The sequence below is a fragment of the Thunnus maccoyii genome, chromosome 6, assembly GCF_910596095.1.
Source record: "Thunnus maccoyii chromosome 6, fThuMac1.1, whole genome shotgun sequence".
Lineage (NCBI taxonomy): Eukaryota > Metazoa > Chordata > Actinopteri > Scombriformes > Scombridae > Thunnus > Thunnus maccoyii.
The window spans coordinates 16005097-16024190 of record NC_056538.1 but is presented as its reverse complement, the minus strand read 5'-3'; the positions used below and the strand labels follow the sequence as shown (position 1 = coordinate 16024190).

The 19094-nt window shown below is 39.7% G+C and overlaps 1 protein-coding gene across 5 annotated transcripts in view; it reads right to left on the bottom strand.

The window, feature by feature from the left end:
• Positions 1–1911: 1911 nt before the first annotated feature.
• LOC121898919 (F-BAR and double SH3 domains protein 2-like) overlaps positions 1912–19094 on the bottom strand; it is a 77269-nt gene continuing 60086 nt past the window's right edge. For 3 of the 5 annotated variants that reach the window (XM_042414444.1, XM_042414447.1, XM_042414446.1), the window contains 9 exons: positions 13073–13162; positions 12683–12745; positions 7022–7156; positions 6818–6901; positions 6506–6683; positions 4876–5114; positions 3640–3832; positions 3350–3444; positions 1912–2672 (listed from right to left, as the gene is read on the bottom strand). In XM_042414444.1, coding sequence (XP_042270378.1) covers positions 2580–2672; positions 3350–3444; positions 3640–3832; positions 4876–5114; positions 6506–6683; positions 6818–6901; positions 7022–7156; positions 12683–12745; positions 13073–13162 — 1170 coding nt within the window. In that variant the 3' untranslated portion in view covers positions 1912–2579. The remainder of the gene's footprint in view (positions 2673–3349; positions 3445–3639; positions 3833–4875; positions 5115–6505; positions 6684–6817; positions 6902–7021; positions 7157–12682; positions 12746–13072; positions 13163–19094) is intronic. The other 2 variants (XM_042414445.1, XM_042414448.1) reach the window with 1 other exon arrangement.

Here is a 19094-nt window from a genome sequence, read left to right as displayed (position 1 = left end):
AGTAAAAAAAACTGATCTGATCAAAATTCCTCCTCTCTCCTATAAACAATCACACACGCAAACAACCAGGCCTATCTCAAGACCAAAAACTACATTTTCTCCATGTCTCCATTCAAAACCTCCCTTATTTTGTAATCATCTTTTTGTTTTTATAAGTTAAGAAAAACACCAAATTACATTGTCCACAATTATCTCTCCATCTCTTTAGAAGAGTGGAGAATAAAAAATAAAAAAAATATCAGTCACACTGAAACAAAGAGGATCCACCATAGATTCAGAATGAGCAGAGCAGCTCTGACGTCTGTCCTTTCTATCCATTCTGATGCTATGTGAAGGTACTGCTACTTTCCAGGGAACAAGGTACAAATAAATAAAAGTGCTACGCTGCCCTTTTTGGCAAGGAGTTTAAAGGCTTGAAGGGTATTTAAGGGGGAAGATTTAATTATTGTCAGTAAAAAAACACAAGAGAATTGTACTTAGCTCCACTTGAATGTCATTTGCTAATTCTGTCCATTTAGCAGGATGTATTTCTTTATATATCTCTTCCATATCAGCCACCATTGATCAAAGAAAATGGAAATGGAAAACACAAGGAAAAGATATCAGATTGATAAATGTTAAAGGTTGATGTGTTTTTATGGATGAAGTTTTCTCTGTTGCAATGTGATGGAGATGAAATGATCGATGCTATAAATGAACAAAATCAATGTGAAAGGAGATCTGCAGGGATAAAAGCTGTGTATCCATGAAAACACCAAAACTCCTCCAAAATACTGTATGTTCAGTGCCTATATCATCTGAAATAAAACTTCTCTTTGTCACCACATAGTGAATACTTGCAATTTCAGTGCCTTTGAAAGCACCTCTGGCCTCTTCCTGAACCAATCAGTGACACAGGCGCTCAAAGAAGATATAACAATGTGTGTGTAATATTATATAACTGTATGAGTGTATATGATGACAGCCACCGATTCACACTGACTGCCAATGGACAGGACAGACATTAGAGAAAAGAGGGAGAGGAAGAAAGGAGGGATGGGAAGAGAAGTGGAGATAGGAGCAGAGGGGAGGATCCAGCCTCTCCTTTCTGTCTTTTTCTGTCGTCCTCTCCTCCCGTCTCTCCTTTTATCTCTCCTCCATACTGTATTTACAATGCCCTTTCAGTATACGATGAGGATAAAACTTCCACTACATATCAGACATGGTATTCCATTCAGCTGAGTTAGTCTATATGAAACGCTGTGCATAACATTCCTATGACAACAGTAATGTACTGTACTAATACACATTGAATACGTATGATGATAAGGACTATATATGGCGAGGGAAAGGGTGGGGAGGGGAGGGACGCTGCACCCACACACCACCCAGTTTCTCTGTCCATTTACTTCAACCCCAACTGCACTCCAAAACATGACAAGTTTGGCAATTTATTTTTACTCATTAAGCTCACTTTTTATGGAGCCCCAACACTGACAAAATGTAGTAAAGTGCTTCTCTTTTCTTCTTCAAAGGATCACAGTAGAAACAAGTGTCGGACTTTACTGTGTCATCTTTTGAATTAAATGTCTCTTTTATCATAATGTCAAAAACTCAAAACCTCTGTAGTTTTATGTAAGAGTTAGCTTCTGCTAGGTAGCTAAGATTAGCTGAACAGCTGATGGTCTGTGCGCTAAGCTATCAGTATTTTCAGTTAAGCTAGTTAGCCACACAATCCTGTTCATTACTACACATACAAGCAATTTTCCTTATGCTTGTACTACATCTACATGGGAAAAATAGGGAATAGATAAATGTGTGCCAGAACTGAAAAATAGGAAAATGAAGGACCTGAAAAATAAAAATGAAATAGTAAAAGATAAATAAACTAGAATTTTATTTTTTTTTTGCCAACTGATAAAGTATAAAATGTAATATTTATTTTTACAGCTTTCACTATATTTTGTCAGTTTTGCGGCTTGATAACTTTTTTCATGTTTCATGATTGTTTGTTAGCAAGTGAGTGAAAACACGGACATTTCTCAAACGTAACAGAATGCTCTGCCTGTGCAGTGAGATAATCCGCCTTAAAATATCTTGGAAGTAAAGTTAACAAGATAAATGAAAACTGGCCAAACTCATCACTATTTTTCCCTCACACTCCTCCCCTCCGCAAGCATTCTTCCTCCTCCTCTTCCTCCTCTTCAGTGTGCTCTGGTCTGCTGCCCGATGAGGTGAGGGGGTTTTAAGGCAAGAATGGAAGGATGGGGGAGGGCGGAGAAGAACATGGGGGCGGCTACTGCTGCACTTCGTTAGGAAGCTAATACGGAGATTATTTAATTGGATATTCTGCCTTTTTCCCCCCTTTCTCTGCCCTCCTTCTCAACTTGAGGATAACAGACGATGCGGAGTGGCTGGGGGCAGGTTGGGGGGTGGGGGTGGGGTGGGGGTTGACGTGGTTCAGTTCAGTTTGCTTCACATCACTTTATTTAAGCTCAGTTCAGTTCAGAGCAGGTTAGTTCCCCAGCCTGTAGGATACGTCTGTCTGTCATCTGTTTATTTTTTGTGTGTCTATAACCGCCTGCCAGCTCGTCTGGCTGTCACACCAGTGTGATCTCCACCTCCTCCGTCTTGTCGCTCTTCTCCTGCTGTCGGCGGGGGTGCTGTTTGGGTGGAGGAGGAGCAGCGCGCACCTGCAGCAGTGAAAGAACACAGATATTACATTTGAGTTTGAGAATAAGAGCAAAGTGAGGAAAACTATTGCCAAGGCAAAAACAAAGATGGCCTACTTTTCTTAATTTGACAAACCGCATACGATCATATTCCTGCTGTGGGACACAAACCTTTTATCTCCAAAAAGTGTGCCTCAAAAAGTTAGAAATATTTATTTTCTACATTTAGTCTACATTTAGTTTAGTCTTTTTTTATAATAACACTCCATTTTAACTCACTTCGTTACACTGAAATACATAACATACAATACACAATAACTACTATTGCAATGTTTCCCTAAAAACCAAAACCTCCCTTCGTGGCAGGGTGGCAAGACTCAAAATAATGAACCAGATAACCTTGCAATAAACACATCATACATTTCACACACTATAACAAAACTGTAAAAATGGCATGGATCAGTTTTTAGTATCTAATTTAAGATCTTGTCTCTGGAAATGATGCTTGTCTAAGATTTAAGTCAGACAACTAACTACCTCTAACTTTATGACAGATATTATGGTATTTGCCTTGTAACAGTGGAATTGTGTATCACATTAAACTGTAAGGAAAACATGGTTGAAGACATCACACATCATCCTACTGTAGATCATTAACTCTTGACAGCACAGCCGTAAAAACACTACTTAATACTAACAGGTCGTAGTTTGCCCGGGCCTCCTTCAGGAGTGAATCGGAGTGGCTGAGTTTGAGGAAATCCTGGAGACACTGGACTCCTGCCAGAACTTTGATCTACAGAGAGAGAGAGAGAGAGGGGGATAGAGAGAGAGAGAGAGAGAGAGAGAGAGAGAGAGAGAGAGAGAGAGAGAGAGAGAGAGAGAGAGAGAGAGAGTGAGAGGTGTTTACAATAGAGAAAACCTGCTGTAAATCCGCAGTGACCATTAATGACCAATTAATTAAATTAGGTTTATTGTGTTTGTATCTTACTGTGGGTGGCTTTCGGTCCCTTGTGTGACGAGGTGGGCAATGGATGCTTGTGCTCCCCGTTTAGTGCGGCGGAGGGTGAGCGTGGGAGAGGAGGCGGGGTGGAAGTTTCAGGGCTGGTGAAAGGGCTGATGGGAGGTTGGTCATACAGCGGAAGAGGCGGGAGAGAAGATGGCAGCTTCAAAGATGGAGAGATCTACGGAAAGGGACCGGAATAAAGAAATACATCATTTCCTGTAACCTTTCACATACAGTGAAGATCAGATCTACCGTCTGCAAAATTGTGTTTTTGAATGAATTAAAATGGTAAAATAAGCTATAACTGGACTTATCTCAATCAAAGGGACTCTGAAAAAAAAGTTGGTTGTTTATAATTAATAAGCTATGAGAAAAAAAAGAGCTACAGGTTTAAATGTCCATTGAATCTAAAAACTGGCCAAAAACCTTACCCTACTACAAAAATGAAACCAAGAAAGAATGTAAGAAAGATATAAAGAGGAAAAGTCTACATAAACAGTATGTAGTAAGTAAAGGAGGAAGACTATATACACTATAGGTATAACACTACAGCCACTACTACTACACTATAATGCACTAATTAAAAGTTTCATAAGGATTGAGAAATGTATTAACAGGTAATTAAGTTCACTCAGACGCATTGCAAACTGTTATTTTGAGGTACAACTTACAGCAATATTGCCAGTTTACTAGTTAAGAAGCTTCTGCTGCAAAATGAGGATTCAAATGTTCGACTAATCTTCCCCACATATGACTTAAAAGCTGTTAAGAGTTGTTGTGTTATGTCTACAGGCTTATAGGAAGGGAGAGGCTGTATCCTTCCTGTTACTAAACCTCTAATAGGCCAGCACTCAGTGCCACAGATAAGACCTCTCTCTGTGATTGCAGCACAGGGTTGTTATCAGGGGGCTGCAGGAACACAGCGGTTCTGATCTACTGTTTGTGAACTCTGCCCTGCTGATAGATAAACTGAACAACAGGCAGGAGGGGAGGAGAGTTGGTGGGAAGAAAGTGGCGCAGTAGACTACACTTTATCCTTGGTATTTCTGCCCCGAGGAGAGACTGATAAGAGAACATTTCCAGCTCAATTCGAGAGAGGCGCTAAACAGCAGAACGTGCGTGTAGCCATTTCAAATCCTCTTTAAGTCAGTTAATGTTTGTGAAGTTGCCTGAATGTGTCACCTGGCTCTAGCTTTTTGTTTTGTTATTTGATGGCGTTACCTGGTGGTGTTCCTGTACCTGTATGTCACCCGCCCCTCCTCCGCTGGTCTCTCCATTCTCTGTGAGGTCTTCTACCAGCACGGAGGGGAAGACGCCCACCCGTCCATTTAGCTCCCCCTCCCAGAAGCCGTCATCTGTCTGAGTGTCACGGCTCAGAAGGCGAATCACCGCTCCCTCGGAGAAGGAGAGTTCCTCATCCGCCTGGCCTTCATAATCATAAAGTGCACGCACATACACCACTGAAGAGAGAGAGAGAGAGAGAGAGAGAGAGAGGAGACAAAGAGGGAGGCAGAGAAAGTAATGAGATACACAGAAGGAATAATTATTCTTGGGGAAATTGTAGTACCTTGTTATAAAGAGAATGGTACACGCTGCTGGAGAGGGGGAGATACAGACAGAGACGGAAAGACGTACGTAACTGTAATGATAATTAGGTGACAGAATTTCCTCATGCGTCGGGTCCAATTGTACGAGTAGAGCAGACACACAGCAAAAAAAAAAAAAGGATAGGGGAATAGAAGAGGGAGCAAGAGAAAAAAGGGTCAGGGTACAAAGAACGCATGTAGGGAGGGAAGAGTGAAGAATGAAAACGAATAGATTTGAAATTCTTAAAGCTGCAAACTATTCTACATTTTCCCACATTTAAACTAAAACAGAGATGACAAGATGACAATCTAGTGTTGTATTCCTGAGGTCTTTTCACCTCTTTGTTGAGGTATGCAGTGGGAATATGCTTGACCAATCAGCTACCATGAACATAAGCATCTAAAGTAATTTAATTAAATGTCATTTGCACTGTCAACCAGTTTGCTGTGACACAACAATCCTGGTCAACATTTCTCAAAGCAAAGTAAGAGTGTCTCCAGCTGAGGCAACTTATACACCTTTTTTACATAATCAAACATTCTTCATATAAAATGTTTTGGATTTCAGCTCTATGCTGTTCTTCAGTCTAACAGAATTTGCCTTCAAATGCAGCACTGGACCTGATGAATTTCCTTTATCTGTCCTGGCAGTATTTAGCCCTTCAAAATGCAATTTTAGATACAACCAATAGTGTTGCAGAAATAAGAGAAAGGGCAAAAAGAAAGCCTCGGTTTGAGATAAAGCTCAGCTCTTGCCTATTTTAAACTTGCCTGCAGCCACTGATATGTTTTAATCTCTAACCACTGCTTAACTTCGTTTTCTGTTTCAGTGAGACACTGGAACAACTGAAATTCCTTATCTCTTTCTTCACTACAATTAGGAGAAACAAAGCTCATGAAACCTGACATAAGGACTAAAAATTTACTTTTTTACTGTGCTGTGGCTCATTATTCTCTGTAATTTTGTAGTTTTTACTCTTCTATTGATTGTTTTAACCAAATGACAATCATTTTGCATCGAGTTACCCATTAAGGTACAGTAGAAGACCCACATTAGCTCTTTGTAATAGCCCCCTGCTCAGCAAAATCAGCATTATCTACAGCTGGATTCTGAGCAACTCCAGTGGAGCAGAAAAGAGAAAAATGTCTCACTCAGTTGCACATAATAACCTCATAATGGGAAGAAACAAACTTAATTACATTGGTACAACTGGAACCAGCTTATTTTAGGCTATAAGTAAGTTTAATTAGGTTACAATCCATACTGTTTGTGTCTCCATTGATGCAGCCAGAGTGCAGTTCCGGCTCGGTTGAATTGGACGAGGTGTGTGATCGAGCGTCGAGTGTAGCCAGAGACTGGAGCATGCTCAGGAGACTGTTGGAGGTGGGAAACTGCAGGTATTTCTCCGGGACATAGCCCACTTGGCCTGTCTTGTTGCGAGCCTAGGAGAAAAATGAACACAGAGAAACCATACAAGCATGATGTACAGTACACTATACATAGCACTGATGAGATTATGCTCCTTTTGTTGTAACTGTACATGTGTGTGTGTGTGGGTATGTGTTTATTTGTGTACCTTGACCCAGTCCTCCATGTCTCCATCCTCAATGACCTCCAACATCTCCTGTTCATCAATAGTTAATTCATCCGGTTGAGAAGCCTAAGAGAGAGAGAGAGACCGTTGGTGTTAAAGATATAGAGAGAGCAAAAGTTGAAGTGAGAGTGAGAAATGATAAGATAAGACATTTATATGCATTCATATTGTATAATAAAAACACACCTTGTATGAGTAGAGGACCTTGCAGGTTAGCGGGTAGTTGCGCAGGGTTCCTGAAGGACTGGAGCTGCTGTCGTCAAAAACCTCCATGTTCTCTTCACACTCCTCACCCTCCTCGCGCTCCAAGTCCACTGTGCCCTTTAACATACAAACACACACACACAGCAAGATAAAGTCAAAACATCTGATAACTAAAGGGTCGCGTAACAAAGGTTCCATTCACCTCAGCTTCAGAGAAAAAAACACATAGATACTGCAGTTTCTCACTAACTTCACAAGATAGCAAATTTTCACATTTTCTTGTTAAATTCAGCTTAGTCTAGCAGCATTTGATGCAGGATAATCAGCCTCTCAGGATCACTTTTTTTGGTTCTAATGTCTCAAACTAGGTCACTTGTTATGCTGTTTGTCTATTTCTGCTTGTTTGAACTGCTCCTTCTTGTTCTCTTCCATTAACCTTTGTTGTTCACCCTCTCTGCTCTTTACATGTTTTCTAAACATCTACTCCCACTGCATTCTTTGCTCTTGCTCACCAGCTACAAGGTCTGTCCATTTAACGGAGACTGACTTTGACTTGCTACTTCTTGCATCCTCTCTGTGTGCTAGCGTCACAGCTGAATCTATACCAATGCTTGCTTACCTTTTCTCCTGCCTGAGTTTCTCTGCCTTGCTCAGAGTTGATACTACAGCTTTTAGAGACAGGTGTAGAGGGGCTGATGTATCATATGATCCAGCCCCTCCCTCTTTTGTTCTATGAGAATTTCACTGGCTTATATGAAGGTCATGTGACCAGGCTGGTAGAAAGATCCATCACACACAGTAAGCTGACCTGGCCATAACAATACTGTGGGTGTGTGTGTATGTGCATGTGTGTGTTTATCCATTCCTAAGTCATTGTGTTCAGTCATCAGATTTCTGTTGACACAGTAAACTCTACACCAGCGCAGAACAAAACAGATGTGTGTGTGTGTGTGTGTGTATGTGTGTGTTAGGGTGTGTGTGTGTGGGTGTGTGTGTGTGTGAGATTAGTATATGAGGAGTTCTCACTATTTTGGTCTCCTATACAGAAGATTCTGCTCTATAATAATAACCTTCAGGTGTGGTCTAAAAGTGTTACCTAATAAAGATAAACACACTTTTATCAGAGCTCTCCACTGGGAATGGTTACTTGTCTTTCTTCAAAAACCTCTCTAACTAATTTGTGACAATGACAATGCTAAAATGCTAATGATGAGCAGGTATAATGTTTGCCAACTTCACCATCTTAGTTTAGCGTGTTAACATGCTACAGGTAACATCTGCTATTAGCACTAAACACAAAGTGCATCTGAGGATGTTAGGAATGTCATTGTTTGGTCATACAACAAAGTATTGAAACTGTCGACCTCCTGGTGGTACTGAAGGAAAGGTCAGGGGATAACCAAAGTCATTAGGATGCATCCTCTGAGCTGTTTGTTCTGTTACACCCTAAATGCAAAGCCCTGCAGATCTGAAGGTTACACCTTGAACATTTGGGCTGTGTCTGAAATCATTTCCTCATTTTAACAGACGCTCAGTGGTTGACTCTATAGTGAGCAGTAAATTTAAATTTCAGATACTTACTGATCATCGTCATTTTGTCATCTCTGACAAGTATAGAGACAAAACAGTCATTTTTGTAGCTGAAGAATGTAACAAATTATATTGTGGGATTGTTAACAGAAAGTATTATACATGCCATGGACACTACGTTATTGACATTAACATAGTTTAATGTCTCAGTGTACTCTGAAATTTAAGTATTGAAAGAATAAACAATTGGAGATTAAAAAAATATATCATGGAATCTTTTTGTATAACAAAATTTAATCTAAATTTTCAACGCATCAAAGTGACCACCTTTTGCAGATATAACAGCCGAACATACATGCTCTCTACAATGGAAATCAAATATAAGTTTTTCTCAACACTGTTGCAAAAGTTCCCACAAATGCGCTGCACTTGCAGGTTGCTTTGCTTTCATCCTTCTGTCCAGTTAATCCCAAACCAGCTGGATGACTGTGCTGGATGTTCCATGATTTGAAGCCTACTGTCTTGTTCTTTTCTTCTAAGGTAGAACTGACATAGCTTGACAAATTAAAGGAGAAACCAGTACAGGTCTGAATACTTGACCCCTACAGTGAGGGGATCTGGTGGCTCTGTTATGCCTTGGGTGGCATTTTGCTGGCATGGTTTGGGTCCACTTGTCCCTTTAGAGGGAAGGGTCACTTCAAATCAATACAATGTTGTTCTGAGTCATCACCTTTATCCGATGATGATCTCAACCCAATTGAACATCTATGGGAGATAGACGTGTTTGACAGCGCTCCCCACCACCATCATCAAAACACCAAATGAGCGAATATCTTTTTGAAGAATGATGTTCATCCCTCCAGAAAAGTTCCAGAGACTTTTAGAATCAATGCCAAGGCTGAGGAACACCATTCTTGAGATCTGGTGACAGCGAAGGCCATAGCATATGATTCACATCATTTTCACACTCATCAAACTATTCAGTGACCCCTCGTGTCCTATGAATTGGGGCATTGTCATCCTGGAAGAGACCACTCCCATCAGGATAGAAATGTTTCATCATAAGATAAAGGTGATGACTCAGAACAACTTTGTATTGATTTGCAGTGACTCTTCCCTCTAAGGGGACAAGTGGACCCAAACCATGCCAGCAAACTGCCTCCCACAGCATAACAGAGCCACCAGATCCCCTCACTGTAGGGGTCAAGTATTCAGGCCTGTACCAGTTTTTCCTTTAATTTGTCACCCTTCTGTATGTTTTGGGTCATTAATTCATCAGTGTGGGAACTGTTATTGACACTGCAGTCCACCGTTCATTTGTACTATTTAAGATTATTCACTGGACTTAACCAGCAGGCTACCTTGACACTACTTTATAGTGGGTAAGTTTCACAATCAGAATTTGGATGCTCAAATAAAATGGTGAAGGATAACTATACAGTAAATAGAGAATGATTTCAGATACAGCCTTGGAATGTGTTACTGGGTGGAGAGATAAATCCAGAACAACCTGCTTTCCAGTTCTGTATCTTGAGATTTGGCCACATTTCTGTTGGCTGCATGTTTACTGTGCTTTGTCACTTTTATCCACTTTACTGGAATGATTTAAAAGAACACTGCACCGCCTCAGGGCCAATTCATTCCATCCCTGAAGTGAAATGACCAGCATGTATTTCAGTAATAACCCAATAAAACATCACCAAAAATACATCTCTCTCTCTCTCTCTCTCTGTGTACCAATACAGCTGAGATACAGACCAATCACAGATTTTATTGGTCCTGGAGGTAATAACCGTGAAAGTGATATTGTAATGAAGGCAGTGCCGGCCTGAGGGACTTGAGGGTTCATGGTTTACAGTATTTCATTGTCATTTTAATAAAGTTGAGTGGAATGAAGAAAGGACTGAGGGAACTTCCCTCCTCTGTATTATTATTCACAATCCATCCATTCATTTCCTTTGTTGCACCTTGTTATTACAATCCCACTTGTTTGCCTCTGCAGTCTCTTAAGGCCCCTGTTCACTCCAAATAAAATCAAAGGCTGTTGAACTGCTGTCAAATGCTTGAATACTCAGTGCGCCTCCTGGTCTGTTCCTTTAATGACAACCACACCAGATGGAGGAGTTTCAGCAAGTCTAACCTCAAGCTGATTTGTCTTATAAATTAGGTAAGGAAAGATAAATGGTTGTAGATGTAAACAACATGAAAACTTCAACACTTTTAGGAAATTACATGACTGACTACTGGCAGTTAACAGTGCAATTGGAAATATTGTGTCAGATGTTTGAAGGGTTTGGCTTGCAGGCCTGTGCACCCTGATGCAGGTCTTTGTTTGAGTCACCATATTTTTCTGTAGGAACATGCAAATGTTGATATTTTTAGATTGTGCTGTTAGACTTACAGTATGTTCTTCTATGTTCTCCGCAGTTTTTCACAATCCCCCCCCATCTCTCTCACCTCTGCATCCAATTTTACTTCAGCATTACCACTCTGACACTACCCCCCCCCCCCCATTCTCCTCCGCATCACACCACCCCCTCTTTTTCCCAGCTCTCTCTTTCTCTCTCTCCTTCTGCAATTGTCTCTTTCACTGCAACTCCTCCTATCCCCCCCCAATGTGTCTCTTCCTAGATTACTCACTCCCTCACTCTCCAGACTTTCTCTCTCTTTCTCACAGTTGGTATCGCTCTCTCCCTCTCTGGTGTTCACTGCGAGCTGCAATATCATGTGAGCAGAATGACAAGTGATTCCAATGGAGTGGACTGACTCTGTTTAGTCCTGTTGACAGACAAACACACACATCTCCCGACAAAGTCCTGTGTGGGATTGCACTCCTAGTCATGGATGTACACTCTCCTCCCTGTATACCCAATAGAGTGACAGAAACGCTCACGAAAAAATGTACATAAATATCCATAACTCAAGTAGGTCCTACATATCCTGTCATTTACCTTTTTGCACACTCTCGCACACGAGGAGGCAGCATTTAAGGCAGAATTATTAATTATGCGTATTTAGGCTGGCTGATGTGAGTTAAATCAAATATTAACAAAAATAGTAAACTCGTTATTTAAATATTCAATCAAAAGTTTTCGATCTTGCGCTCCTCCATGTGGGAGAAGCAGTCACTTTTAAATTTAATTTAAGGTGGAATACTGTTTTACAGTATACAGGGTAAGAAAAATTAGGCATCTACCACTTTCAGACAGAAAGGGGATGTGGAATTACCTGATCTCAACTCTCTCCCCCTGACATGCATACAGTACATGCACACACACTCACAAACATGATGAGATGATAAAGAAGAATCCCTTCAGGCTTCAGATCTGTACTCAGTCTAGCTTGCGATTAAAGCTGGGGGTCATGAAATAAAAACTTGCACGAGGACTACATCAGTATTCCAGTGGGGGAAGTGGGGCGTTTTAAGAGGCTGTAACTGGCGTGACAGACGATTAGGCAGCAGGGCTCCAGGTCAATTATCTTGCAATTTACATCATTCAGGAAGTGATTTGTCAGGAGAACTATTCTGGCTGGGTGGTTTTATAATAAAGTCGTAAAAAATGAAAAGTCTATAATTTCAAGAACTTAAAATTACATTTTTTGAATGTGATGAACTGAATGGAGAGTGATTGTTTGGTGCCAAAGGAAAAAAAAAACTGTGGTGAAAAACAAATAGCAGTCATATGACTAACATACAGTGACACTGTCAGTGGTCTGGTGGTTTTCATTTGAAGTGAGTAAAACAGGCCACCATGCATACAACACAACTCAAGCATGATTTATGTTCTTCGGTAATAAATGTCCTACTTCTGGCCTGCAGGTGTCAGATTTGCACTTTCCAGCCAAGTCAAAAACTGCTTTAACTCTGAAAATTGCTGACAAACATAATTTATGCATGTACTGTATGCATTTATGCTTTGGCATTAGTCTTAAGAATTGGAGAAAGTAACATTATGATTTAAATTATGTTTGCAAGATAGCTGTTTATTAATTCCTCCCACTCTATGTTTTCAAATTTCATTAATAAACTTTCTGTTTTGGGGAAAACAAGACAAGTACTGATGGCTTGGCAGAAAAGCAGCAACGCAGGCATAGTGAGGGGAGGTATCTCACCGACAGTGAGGGATCGTGGGAAGTGTAGCTGGCCCAACGTTCATTCTCTAGCTCCTCCATCACCTACAGCATGCACAGAGAGAGTGGGGGGTTTATACACATATTACAAACAAGCACACTCACACACAAACACATACTGCAGTATACAGTACAGTAAAAACTGGCATTCATGCATGGTAGCATATGAATAAACACACACACACACACACACACATACACTCCAAGAGATGCGTGTATGAATGCATTCAGAAACGTGTATCACACACTGCTTCACACTTGCTGGCATGAAATAAGTCATGCAGAGAGAAAGAGAGGCTTACACACACAAACACATACATATATATATAATACAGGTACACACATTCTCCAGCACTCACAGACAAAACATACCTGGTTCATGGCGCTCTTCAGCCAGGTATCCACAGCAACCCCCACTTGCCGCAGAAGGTCCAACCGAGCCTCGGCTTTCAACTTTATCGTCTTTGGAGAAAGAAAAGTTTAGTAATGTTAGGAAAACCAACTATATTACTGGCATACACACATTAGTGTTTGTACTAGTCTTAAAAGGAACATTACAAGGTTTTTTTTCCTACTTGGATTATTTTATTTAAAATGTGGACTTTTAAAACCTGTTTGATTGACCAAATTAGGGACTACAATCAACCTTGTAAGTAAAATGTTATTATGACTGATAGGAACAATGGCCAAAACTACCAGGGTAAGAGGTTGTAAAAAAAAAAAAAAAAAAAAAAAATTCAATCAAAAGTGAAAGCCTAAAATGTCTCACTGTGGGTTAAGAGTGCCAGCAGCTATTAACCAGCCTGATTACTGGGATTACACAAGCTGCAGTCATTTTGGTCTCCAGGTTGTAAGGTAAGGTTGTAACCGCAAGTCTCTGCTTTCCATTATTTCAGTTGTGGCAACCTCTTTCCCAGTGATGGAAAAGAAAAGACAAACTATGTTATTTTTTGGGCTATAATGCAGAAACAAAACAAACACAAGGCAATATCAATGTAATACACAACTGGCAAACATCTCTATAAACAGCAAGGCGGGAGTCATTTCTCATTTATAATGGGTTTAGAACTGATGCAGGGAGAAGGACCTCAAGTGAGTTGTGGAGCACACACACAACTGACTCTGGTCATGATACATCTCTCTCAATTCACACAATATTAATCTCTAATAAACAACCATTTAAAATTTAAACATCACCATCAACACATTAAGTTTTTCGGTTCACTCCAAACTTTTCTTTTGTTGTGACTTTTTTTTAAAACTTGCTGTACTTTCGTGTAATGAGCTGTGAGCACTGTGAACACTGGACATGTGCTGTGTTCTTTACTAAGGAGACGATATGATGAAGCTACAACCAACAGCAGGGAAACCCCTGAGATTTACAATCAATCGGTCTCGCCTCCTCAACTTTCTTTCATCTCTAATCCTTTCTATTTTATTCTTGCCTCTCCGTTTTCATCAATTTCCTCTTTTGTTACCCGCTCCTTTCCCTTCCTTTCTCATGCTGACAGAGCAGATTGATAGCTGATACTTCTCTCCCACAGAGATGTGCAGCCAGACAGACAGACACCTCAAGACAGACTCCCCAGCTTTGATCAATAAAGACCTGAGCCCCTTAAGTGCCTTAGTTGTTTAGTTTTTTTTTTTTCCCTTTTCCGTTAGCAGCACCAAACAAATGCTAGAGAGAAGCACAAGCCTGGGCTCCCGCTGTTGTTGTTGGAGCTGAAACATACTGGACTAAAGAGGAGACAAGTTGAAATATTGAAATATTGTGCTTTCAAGGATGTCTAGCAGTGCATTCTTCAGATAAAGTCAATGGGATAAGTAGCCACTGGTGTGAGTACAGCTAACTCTTGGAAAGACAGATAGTTTGACTGGAAAATCAGTAAAACAGAAAGAAAGGTGGACAGGCAGGCAGATACACAGGATGTCTGGCTATAACTAATTATTAATCATTTAGAATTATGGGACGAACTTTTCAAAGAAGACTAAAGCAGATTTAAAATGACAGCTGAACTTGTTCAGAAAAGCCATAAGATATACAGTATATGAGAGTTATAAGAGAGAACAATGTGAAATTGAAAATAAGAAACTACATACAGTATGTGAGGTATTGCAGAGTCAAACATAAAGAGGACGAGTGGGATCAAAGAGGCAGGTTTTAATAATTTGGCAAAGCAGATACAATTTTGTCCAGATTCTAATCAATCTTCCAATCCTTATTAGTTTTATTTTCTGGAATGCTTCATCTCCTGTCTGTGGGGTTTTTACTGCAACATGTTAATGAGGCCAGATTGTCTGGTGGAGCCTGTTTGAGAACAGCCTTCAACAGCTTATTAGTGTGGAGCCTCCTGACTCAAATGTTTTCACTCGATCATCCTCTAAAAACTTCTACAGCAAAAGGAAAACAGCAAAGATCGCAATAACCATCTAATATCAATATAGGGAATTTCAGGTGGGATTTCTGCTGTATTTAAAAGTATGTGTACAAAAGAGAAAAAGATAAATATATATGCAAGATACTGTATATACAAGAGAGAGGGAGAGGGAGGTCTCTTTGCTTTTGCCACCAGGTAAAGAGCTTTGATGTGAGGGTGTGTCTGTGAGGAGGACATATGTATTTTGGGGGTTATTTTGCACTAATCTGAATTAATTCTAGACAGTCACTGATTGTCATGCTCTTATATTTGTACATGAATCTGTAGGACATCTGTAGAAAATGCAACAGTACCATGTACCCTCAAAAATATAATACACCTCTCTGCGACAAAAATCACCTAGTTGAGTTAGAACTTCTTCTTTCTCAAGATAACATGTTTGGTTTAGTTTCAATCAAAACAATATTTCTGTGATAGTTTGGATAAATAATACATTTAATCTTGTGTATCACTGCTGTGTAATTTTGGAAAGGTAGTATTCAAGTCTTTTCATAGAAAGACACACGCAGTCTCCAGTTTCAGGCAAAGGCCATAAAATCCAAACATCAACAATCTGTAGACAGAACAGAATACTGTACATAACTCTACTCTTTCTCTGAGTCAGGGTTTATTGATTTCATTCAAACAGAAGAGAAAGAAATAGTATCCTTCTGAACATTATGGTGTATACTGCTAACTGGCTACAGATTCAAAGGCATTACATACTCTATCTATGCTGTTTTATTGCTTCTAGTTTTGTGGCTCATTTGTATTAATCTGTGCCAACAAAGCAACAAATTTAGTAGGACAGGAGAGACATTTGAACTTCCGGTGTGGGCTGGGTATTTTGCACTTAACTCTACTAACTATATATAATATATATATATAAATATGCAGATTGAAGGTTGTGTGGCAAGAGAGGAAACCAACTGACACATTATCACAATGTACTGTATGTGAAAATGAAAAAAAAGAAGTTAGGCTAGATAAAATTGTATCTAAGAACTAAAAATGTAAAGCTTGTATATTTCTAACAGATGCCCTGTAGCATGACATAAAATAACAGATGGTGTTTCCGATCCTCAGCTCAGGCAGTGCATCAACTCTAAACATCGATTTTTGGAATTCAGTTTGCCTGTCGAAGCGTTTAGGATGTTGTGACAAGCAAAGTAGGCATTTTATGAAAAATCAGTAAATGAGGAAAGGTTGGGAGGCCAACTATGCTATCAATCTTTTTCAATAGCTGGCAACAGCCCTCAGTGCTTAAGCTGGCATTTCTGACAAACAGCTTTATTTTTGACACACCAATGAGCACTAAGTTGATGGAGCAGAGTAAAAGAGTGTACTTGAATTTCTTTTTTCATCATCGAGTTTACTGCCTCACCGTGTTTACATATATCTGAAATCTTACCTTAGATTCACCGCACATTTGTCATCGATCGAACATCACAAAAATACTTGGAACACCAATATTTGGAAGCAAAGTACACAGGTATTTAATTTGTTTCTCTTGTCACTATTGGAGACATTTGCGTGTAGAAAATCAGCAGAAATAATAAGCAAAAATGTGCTCACGCAATTCTACACAGCTGTTAAAAATATTATATTATTATATTATGTTTTCACTGCTTCTGTTTCTTTTTTACCAAAGAAAAAGTTGGATAATTATGCAGCAAATCAAAACTTTCTGATCCATAAATTGAGATTCATTGTATATACTGTACGTTGTCTCCCCTATTATTTCTCCATCCTAAATATAGCCAGGCTTCATTTCCTTGCTGACAAGGTCTTGAAATGGGAACTACAAGAGGCTCGTTTTGGGAGGATGGGACTTTGTGTAAAAGGAAAGAATGAAACAATCACTATCCTGATAATGCTGTAATCAAACCTGGATAATGTATTTTGTGTTGCTTTCACTCCCTGTATATCCTGTGATAAGAGCTCTGTGATGAAGCCATTTGTACCAAATGAGCTCATAAAATATTCATCATCTTACTCAAGGTAATGCTGGCCTGAAGAATCAAAGAATAGCAGAGAGACAGTGTGAGCAAAAAGCACTAAAAAAGGGAGGGTGAGAGTGAGAGAGAGGGTTTGGTAGGAAAACAGTGAAGTGGTCACATGCTTGCACTTTGCTCTGAAAAGACTCACTTTCTTTAAGTATTTGTAGAAAGTGAGATCATACATTACTGATGGTGTATTCTTTTAGTGTAAGGAGGAATGAAATAACTACCAAAAGCTAGTATATCTTTCATTTAAGGCGGTAAAATTACATTAGATACACTTAACACAAACATGTAAAAATACTTAAGAGGATGAAAAAAGTAAATATAGGAAAATAGTGTTTACACAGAGACTAACATCAGGAGTTAAATGGTTTTTCTTTAATCAAACCTGACAGCCAAAGGTGCCACATATATGAAAGCCTGAGAGGTACTAAGGAGGCAAAGACAGATATTACAGTAGAGGTAGAGAATGAGTTCAGCAGAGTGAAAGAATAAAATACGTTGAAACAGAAAAAGCATAGATTTGGAAAACTAAAAGACAACACAAAAACAGATGCTTCTAACAGGGAACAGAGGAGGGTAAAGATGATGTAGTGATCTCATTTATAGTGTGACAGGTTGAATCTGCCAGAATCAATACATAAATGATAGATATCTCTGCGAGTGGAAAGGCCGAGAGGGAGAGAGAGGGAGCCTGGAAAGAGGATGTAAAGAAAGAAGCAGGGGAAGAAGGAAAGACAGGGGAGCGGGAGAGAGAGCCAAAAAAGTCGGAAATCCACGAAAAACAGATAGTATGACATTTGATAACTCGGATTTTAATAGCTGTACTGCTGTCACACTTGTGTATTGTGTGTGCAGACATAACACTGCAAAAGCCTCTACGAGTGAACAGAATGCAATAAATCAGTGTACGGCGAGGGATTCCTGGGCTTGGTGAATAAGAACGGTTGAATAACTTGATAAATCCTGGGGCCCTGTTAGTTAATTCCACCCTGCTACGTCAGTCTTGCTGATGAGCAGACTGAACACCAACTGGCTCCGTTTGCATTCAAAATATTTACCAAATAATTAGTCAGTCAGCCCAAACACCGGGTAGAGGAAATATGATGGGCTAAATTTCATGTTGTCAGTGTAGCAGTGGGCTTGCTTGCAGGGCTAATGTTTTATTGATGTTACATCAGGAAGTGAGTCTAAGACAGTGTTCAACATCGAGAACTTCTGGAGCTGTGAAAACAAAAATTCTGTTTGCAGTGACTGGCCACACCACACTAACTATTTGATTGTGTTTAATGAAGTAGGGTTACATCCAATGATTATTTTCATTATCGATTAACCTGCAGATTATTTTTTTGTTTAGTCTATGAATTGTCAGAAAATAGGGGAAAATGTGTGTTGTTTATTTCCCACAGCTCAAGGAGATGTATAACATGTCAGACCAATGGTCCAAAACCCAGAGATATTTGGTTTACTGTCATATATGACACATGAACACAGCAAATCCTAAAATTTGAGAATTTGGAAGCAGAGAATGTTTGGGACTCTTGTTTGAAAAATGACTTAAACAATGCATCGATTATCAAAATAGTTGCTGTTTAATTTTCTATTGACGAATCACTGCAGCTCTATACTGAAGGGTTGTTGAATAGTTCATCTTTTTAAATTGAGCTGACTTTACACAGACAGGACAAAAGTGAAGTGTGCACAACTCACATATTGTACTGTATCTTAAAGAACTACTTGTAAACTTGGATCAGAAAAAGCAGTAACAAAAGGAGAGAGGAAACATGCATCCATCTGTTCCTGTGCAGGGTCTTTGGGGATGGAGCTTATCCAAGCATGCACTGGGTGAGAGGCAGGTTAGGCCCTAGACAGGTCTACCACAGAGCGGACCAGGTGCTCAAAATAAAGACAAAGGTGCTATGTTGGAGTTGGTGTGTATTTTCAGATACCAGTAAAAAAATAATAAGTGCAATC